Genomic DNA, 8,510 nt, shown 5'->3' on the forward strand with positions numbered 1-8,510 from the left:
AGAAGAAGAAGAAGAAGAAGAAGAAGAAGAAGAAGAAGAAGAAGAAGAAGAAGAAGAAGAAGAAAAGCACCACAAGCCAGGTGTGGGTCACAATCTTGTAATGTCAATTGCTCTCAATTATTCTGGAGGATAGCAAGTTCAAGCCCAGCCAGGGCAACTGAAAAGGTGAGAAGGGGGAAAGGGTCCTAGCTTAGGGGTTCCCTATCTTTCTCCCTATTTGTGTCACACACACACACACACACACACACACACACACACACACACACAATGGTCACACTGTGCCTGCAGCCAGCTAATTGGGAGGCTGGGCCAGGGGGATCATGCGACATACAGTTTGAGGTCGGTCTAGGTAACACAAAGAGATCTTACCTCAAAATAAAGAAAGAAAGAAACAAAATCAGGATCTGGGTGGTGGTCTTATTACTTACTAGTTGTGGAACCACAGGTAAGTTACAAAACTATAATGTTTGGTCCCCCGTTTGTAATTTAATAATAATAAAACTACACTACAGAATTGCAGTGAGGGTGGGAAACAATAGGAGCGACTGGCATTCAGGTTGAACTATTTTTCTTTTTAAAGAGAAATGTGGTCGAGAAGATGAGAACACAGGAAGGAGAAAGTTCTGCAGGCCTACATAACTTGTTCAGTTTGCTTTAAGAAGCTTCTGGGACAAGACTGGAAGAAGTAACAAAACTCAAATATTTATCTGAAATCTAAGTTATGATAATTTCTATGTTATTTATACTAAATCACCATAAGAACTGAAATGCTTTAATGAAGTTAATATTTTCTCTGCATATACAAACACTAATCTAAGAGATGCACATATATTCTATATATATCCTGAAACACAAAAACATAGGGTTTTTGTTTTTTCTTTCTTTCTTTTTATCCACCTACCTATTTTTCTTGTACTTGGGCTCAAACCTAGCGATGCTTAGCTACTGGGCTACATTCTCAGCCTTTTTTATTTTTTAATTTTGAGACAATACCTTGTTATGTTTCTCAGGCAAGTCTAGACTTTATAATCTTCCTGGCTCAGTTTCCCAAGTAGCTGACACTAGAGATATGGATCAACTCTATATGGTATTCTTTGTACTTTTTATTATGAAGTATGTCATAATTTTTTAAAGGAAATGTGCACTTCTTAAGATATCTTCAGTTTTTATAACTAAGTAAAGAAAGAAAAGCTGGAGGAAAATATTTTGTGTTCCAATTTAAGAAAAACACTTACTCAATTTTCTGCTGCAGTTGATCAGAAAGCTTTTTATTTTCTTCCTGAAGAGTATTCTTTTCATTCACTTAAAAACAATGTAAAAAAGAAGGCATATAATATCATTGTTAATATTCAGGATTTTAATGTCAATATTTATGAAGAAATTAGAATTTCTAATTCCAAGTCCAAATGTTATTCAGCATTAATGCTACTGTGGAAAGCTAATTTGTTACTAGATGGTGATTACTGCATCTCATATCACGTCATACTCATGTAACTGATTGATAGTTTTATGTAATGCTTATAAGCAAAATATACGTATTAGGGAGTACAGTCTATTCTCCCTAAGGACAAGAAAGAATTCCATCCAGTTACTCAGTCCTTTATAGTTTCAAATACCATTTAGTGAATCATTTATCTTAATAACAGGGTATTAGTATAATGTTAACAACATAAGCAAATTACAATCAATTTTTTCTTCCTTATGCTGTTTCATGAATAATCATGGTATGAGTAATTTAAATGTATCTGCTGAAGTATCAACTATTTGTCTGAACTGACCTCCACTAACACCTTTTCTAATTTATAAAAAAGAAACTCACATTCGGACTACAACTGGAGTTCTCCTAAAAACTTATTAATGCTTAGTTTGTTATCACTGGTAAGTGCACACTTCACAAGGAGGGACAGACGTAAGACGTCAACTCACAGTAAGAACAGTTAATCTCTACCAGTGAAAGTTAACCATACTCAAAACTAATTTCTTCAGCTCACTGAAAAGAAAGGTGTGTGCTAATACTGTTTGGACAATTAAATGCTGACTTTTTTTGTTTTTTGTATTTTTAGGGAAGGGTATACAGGGTGTTCAGGGTCTCACTACTAGAATGGACTCATGGTGATCCACCTGTTTACAGCCTCCCAAGAACTGGAATTACAGGCGTGCGTCACCACGCCCAGTCTCAAATGCTGACATTTTGTGTTCTAAGTAATTAAGTTAAAAATGTCAATATGCAGTGTATTAACTACTGCTACCATTCTATTATCTTGTTTTGAAATTCTTTTTGTTCTCTTTAAAGTAAAATTAATTTTTTTTAAAAAAAACCTGTTAATGTGGTGGTTTAAAAATCTAAAACACTATTTTTACATTGAGTAAATAATTTTTGGACTATCTGTCCACTATAATTTCCAAAATCATTATAGTTCTCACCACTACCATAGTTACCACCACCAAAATGTACTCTTTCATTGTTACTATCATATCCTCCTCTTCCACCACTGTATCCATCACCTTGGTTTCTATAACCTGGTCCACCATACCCTCCTCTACTACTGTAACCAGGACCACCACCATAGTTTCTACTATCACCTCCAAATCCATTATATCCACCATCACCTCCTCCAGAAACACCTCTGCTGCTACCTCCTCTACCACCGTAACTTCCACCAAAGTTTCCACCATGGCCAAAATTCCTTCTACCACCTCCAAAGTTTCCTCCACGACCCATAAAGTTGCCAGATCCACCTCCATGGCCTCTTTGTGATCCACCAGACTGCATCTCTTATTTACAAAGGGCCTTTTTCACTTAACAATTATGCCCATTAATAGTGTAGTATTTCTGAACAACAATTTTATCAACTGTGTCGTGATCATCAAAAGTTACAAAAGCAAATCCTCTCTTTTTCCCACTCTGTCTTCCATAACTTCTATGGTTTCGATCTTGTCATATTTTTCAAAGTAGTCTCTCAAATTATATTCTTTTGTATCTTAATACTACCAACAAGAATTTTCTTCACTGTTATGGGCACCAGGCTTTACTGAATCCTCTCTAGAAACAGTTCTCTTTGGTTCCACTACATGCCCATCAACTTTGTGTGGCTGAGCACACATTTCTGCATCCACCTCTTCAACACAAGAGTAAGTCACAAAACCAAAGGCTCTGGAGTATTTTGTTTGAGGATCTCTCATTATCACACCATCTGTGAGTGTGCCCCATTTCTCAAAGTGTTCTCTTAAACTACCATTGGTAGTTTCAAAACTCAGACCACCAATAAACAGCTTCCTCAACTGCTCTGGCTTCTCTGGATCATGGCCCTCCTTCCCCCAGCAGCAAGGGCGATGGCTAGAGTCCAGCTAGGGGTGACTGGGTGGCAGTTTTACCTCCATTTTGAGACCGGACTCACCTCTTCCAACTTGAGTTCAATAAGGGACCTTTTTGCCTATCTGTAATAGTGAGAGTACTCACCTATCTTGTCAACATTTATGAAGAAATTAATATTTCTAATTTCTTAAAAAAAAAACCAAAACCCAAAACCCTAGGATATAAGCAGTAACCTAAAGGAAAGTAGAACATACTCTCAGAATCAAGACACTATGGAATCTTTTTTTTTTTTTGTATTTAGGACAGGGTATACAGGGTGTACAGGATGTAGAGGGTGTACAGGGTGTACAGGGTCTCACTGTGTAGATCAAACTCGCAGTGATTGTTTACAGCCTCCCAACTGCTGGGATTACAGCCATGTGCCACCAGACCCAGGGCTGGCATGGCAGGCATGGGGACTGAACTCCTAGCCCCTGCATCTGCCTAAACAGGCACTTTAATCTGCTGAGCTATTTGGCCGGCCTAGAAACATTTTTGACATAACTGAAAGAGATGAATAAAAATACAGAAAAGAAAAGAAAATTTCTGAAGTGAAAAAGGTTATTTTGGGCCCTCAAAAAGAACATAAAAGAACTGAACTGGGCATAAAATTACTGCATCAGAGGATTAGTGAAATAAATTTTTTAAAAATTGGCTATAATTACTGGTCTTTGAATACCAGGCTAAGAAATCAGGATTTTATTTTAAAGATTACTAGGTAACACATTTCAAAGATAAATAATGGGAAGATAGCCAAATGAGGTTATGCACACCTGCAATCCCAGCACTCTGAGAAGCTGAGGAAAGAGGATCTTAAGTTTGAGCCCAATTTATGGAATCTTAGCAAGATGTTTCAAAACAATAAACAAAAAAAGTGCTATGGATGTAACTCAGTGTGAAGCCCTTGAGTTCAATCCTCAGTATTATCAATAATAGTAATAATAATGGAAAGATTCACTTTTTTAGTATGTATATAGTATATAATAAAGTGAGAAGATAGTACTGACAAGAAGAGAAGTTAGATAGGCCAGAAGTGGAGATGCATGACTGTAGTCCCAGGACTAGGAGCTGAGACCATGAGTTCAAGGTCAGAACGGGCTGTATGATGAGACCAGCCTGAAATACATAGTGAGATTTTGTCTCAAAAAACAACAACCATTGGGCTGGGGAGATGGCTCAGTAGAATTAAGCACTTCCCTGGCAAGCATAAGGGCCTGAGTTCAATCCCTGATTCCGAAAAAAAAAAAAAAAAAAAAAAAAAAAAAACCCTACAACCATGGGCTGGGGAGATAGCGCAGTAGAATAGTGCAAGATCCTGAGTTCCATAGTCCAGCAGATTAAAGCACCGCTTAGGTGGATGCAGAGGCCAGGGGTTTGATCCCCAGCTTGCCCTGCTGGCCCTGCCCCTGGGGTGCACTGAGGCTGCAACTGAGCTTTGGCATGGTGGTGTACACCTGTAATCCCAGCAGTTGTGAGGCTTAAAAACAGGAAGGATCACTACAGGTCCAATCTGTGTACTGAGACCCTGTAGACCCTGTGCTAAATACATAAAAAAAAAACCCAACCACCAAGGAAACAAAACACCAGCTATAGCATGATCCCATTAATATTCAAAAGAGAAGAGGAAGGGGGTAAAATGAAGGACAGAAAAATAAAACTGGACTTGGAAAGATAAAAATCAGACTGTTAACAAGGACTTTATTTTGGATATAGAAAAATACTATTATTATTTCTTATATTTTTAAAATAAGCATACATTATTCCACGAGTACCCACAGAATAGTAATATAATTGCCAAAAAAAGTCTGAAGAGAGAACTGGTTTGGGAAAGAAGACAATTAGGTGTAAATACGTTGATTCTGAGTTACTCATGGAGAATTTAAGTAATAGTCACTTGGAGAAAAAGATAAGAAAGTGAAGCAGGCTACTAGGATAGAAAACAAGAGTGGAAGGCTAATCATGTAAGAAAATCCTACACTGAGTAAGAGTTAAAAGCTAAAAACAGGATACTCAGTACTGTATCTCATGAAAACCCAAAATATATACACCCTTGTAAAACATTAAACCACTGGCTTTGTATTTAGTCTTATTATATAGACTACACAAAATCATGATAAAACCAAAGCAGCAAATATAGACATGCCCAGGATTTACTTCTTGGCTTAGACCTAGGAATGGTTTAAGGCCACTGTAAACAGTACAGACAACTTTTTTGCAATTTATGTCTTACTAAAATAAGCATGACATCAAGTCTAAAAAAGGGCAGAAGAGATACATGAACTTTTACCTAAATAAAAAAAATACATGTAAGCAATTACAATCAATTTCCTAAAAGGCTGTGACAGTAGCATATTTTACTTTTAATATTAAACAAAGAAAGAAAACTCACTAAGCTCTGTAATAAGCTTAAGATTCTGCTGTCGGATATTTTCAAACTCTTGCTGCTTTTTCCGCATATGCTCTTCAGTTACGGCACAGCGATCACATAATCCTGCTCGTAACCTGTGAAATAAAAACAAAACTTTTTTTATTTTTTTAAGTGTGTTAACTCAGCATAATATTCTAAAAGAGTCCAGTAAACCATAACAGTACTGGGTCTTCTGCTTGACTGGCAATGTCAGAAATTTTTTTTTCCATAATTTTATTGATAAACAAATAGCAATGAGACAGTTTCAGACCAAACAAAACATTTTTTATCTACTAAAAGATATTTTTCCTTCTAGGCTGAGTCTTCCCTGCTTGAAATCTTTCCTTCACAGGTGTTTCAGGTTTTTGAATGTTTTATTGTTTGGAATATTTATGTAATTATTAGCAGATGCAGTGCACAAATACAAAAATTTAAAATAGAAAATTACCCATATAGAAGAAAATACAAGTAACAGAAAATAACAGATACTGATCTTCACGTTAATAGGCCATGTGCCCAGTACAATGAAGGAAACACACACACACATACATTCTGACACACAGTACATCATCAAAGTTCAGAACAAGGACTAAAAATCTACCACCTTACAAGGGAAAGAATATTAGAAAATGCCTTCAAGTTTTGATGGAAAATGATTCTAAATCTAGAAAACCTAGAAATTTACATCCAGTCAAAGTATCAACTACATGCTATTGTAAAACAAACATTTTCAGAAAGGGAGGAACTCTGAAAATTTACTTTCTATGCATTCTTGTTCAGCATTTACTTGAGGGTAAATTAATAGAATAAGTTTACCAATAGAAAGCTATGTTAACAGCTTAAAATGAAAATCAACACAAAGGAAATATAGGCCCACTTTTTTTTAAATGTATTTGGTACAGGGTCTCACTACGCAACTTGGACTCATGAGGATCATCATGTTTTCAGTGTCCCCAGCGCTGGGATTACAGGCTTGTGCCACCATACTTGCCTGGTCTCTGTAACTGGCTCAGTGTGCCTGGCGGTGGGGCCGGCACAGCATGTGGTGGTGGTCTCTGCATTTGCCTAAGCAGCTGCTTAGTCTGCTGAGCTATCTTGCTGGCCCTAGGCCCACGTTTTTTAACCATGTTCATTGGTATACCATTATAGTCTATCAGTGCCTGATAACAAGTAATTACTCCATGAATATCTATTGATTATCTAAAATAAGATTAACGAAATGGAATTTACCCTCAAGTAAATGCTGAACAAGAATGCATAGAAAGTAAATATTCAAATTGATGAAGAATTTCTCAAAGAAGAGAAATCCAGAATGATAGCCATAAGGAAGCCTAGAAATGAATAATCTATGAAGTTGTTCAATCCAAGAAATTGTATCTTCAAGGAGAAAAACTACAAACTGGACATAATGTTGCGTAATTGTAGCCCCAGTACTCTGAGAGACTGAAGCAGAATAATCCCATATTTGAGCCCAGCCTATGTGACTAAGACTTGGCGTCAAAAAAACAACAAAACAAAACAAAAAAAAAAAATGGGTTAGAGATGTAGCTCAGTGCAAAGGACCTGGGTTCATTCCTCAGTAACATGAGACAAAAAGAACTACAAAACAGTAAGGTAGATTAATAAATAGGACATTAAACGATGGACAGGAAAAGTTTTTGTTTCAATCTGACAAAAAGTAGCTATAAATACTGAGGAAAAAATACAATTTATAAATTAAGTCACTACCATAATTATGGGCTGATTTGGTATACCTGATTAAGGGTACAGGAGGAAAACAATTATTTGATCGGAAAATTAGGAATAGCCTTTCATGGCCATAGGTCATGACATCAGACAAGCAGAGAAGGAAACCCAAGCTCTGTAGTGAGTATCCACACAGCCAATAAATAATGTTTACTATTTTCTAAGCTCTATAGTCAGCTTATGTAAACCAAACACAGAAGACTGAACTCTGACAGAAGAACATCACTATCAGCCTTGACAATTTCCCTGTTGTACATGACCTACTGTGAAGGATGAGGGTAGGAGGAGAGAAGAGTGCTGCAGAGAAGGATTAAGATAGGCAAAACAGGCCTCCACCGTGAAAGGTCCTCTGCCATGTGCTGCTCTGCCTTAGAGCCAGTTGAATATAGACTGAAACCTCCAGTAATTGTGAGCTAAATAAACCTTTCCTTCCCTAATTTGAGTGTTGGGCATTTGTCCCAGCATTGAGAGAAGAGTAACTAAGAATTTGGTACTCCAAGAGTGGGACTGTTGTTGTGGCTCAACCTGACTATGTGGATTACAAGCTTTTGGGAATAGCTTATGAGAAGAGATGGGAAAGGTTCGGAGATGTTGCCTACGTGTGAAGAGCTGGAACAGCTTCAGCTCTCTGTAGGGGAGATTCTGGTCAGAGCTCAGAAGACCTGAAGGCTGACAGAAAGTCTGCCTGTGAAGACCAGGCTGGGGAGGTTTCTGCTGGAAAGAAGGACTGCATTGGTTGTTGGACTCCAGATCATTTGTGTTTTGACTTGGCAGATAAGTTATCTGCATTTTGCTCATGTCCAGAGACATTGCCTGAGTTTAAGCATGGCGGACTGATTAATCTTTCAGAAGATACTTCAAAGCAACCAAATATTGGGGCAGTGGCATGGCTGTCACTGGAGCTTTTAGCCAGATTTATGTTGAGAATGAAGAGCAAGAAGCCCAGCAGGATGGTTCAAAATGTGAGTTTGGCCAGGAAGGAAGGGCCAAGAAAGCTGTGGA

General features: G+C 37.4%; 1 protein-coding gene across 1 annotated transcript in view; it reads right to left on the minus strand.

The window, feature by feature from the left end:
• The window catches only part of Rbbp8 (RB binding protein 8, endonuclease), a 108,976-nt gene that overhangs the window by 41,106 nt on the left and 59,360 nt on the right, over positions 1–8,510 (minus strand). Inside the window, exons 3-5 of the mRNA XM_023720396.1 lie at positions 6,312–6,366; positions 5,745–5,857; positions 1,236–1,302 (exon numbers count right to left, since the gene is read on the minus strand). Coding sequence (XP_023576164.1) covers positions 1,236–1,302; positions 5,745–5,857; positions 6,312–6,366 — 235 coding nt within the window. The remainder of the gene's footprint in view (positions 1–1,235; positions 1,303–5,744; positions 5,858–6,311; positions 6,367–8,510) is intronic.

The sequence above is a fragment of the Octodon degus genome, unplaced genomic scaffold, assembly GCF_000260255.1.
Source record: "Octodon degus isolate 3935 unplaced genomic scaffold, OctDeg1.0 scaffold00075, whole genome shotgun sequence".
NCBI lineage: Eukaryota > Metazoa > Chordata > Mammalia > Rodentia > Octodontidae > Octodon > Octodon degus.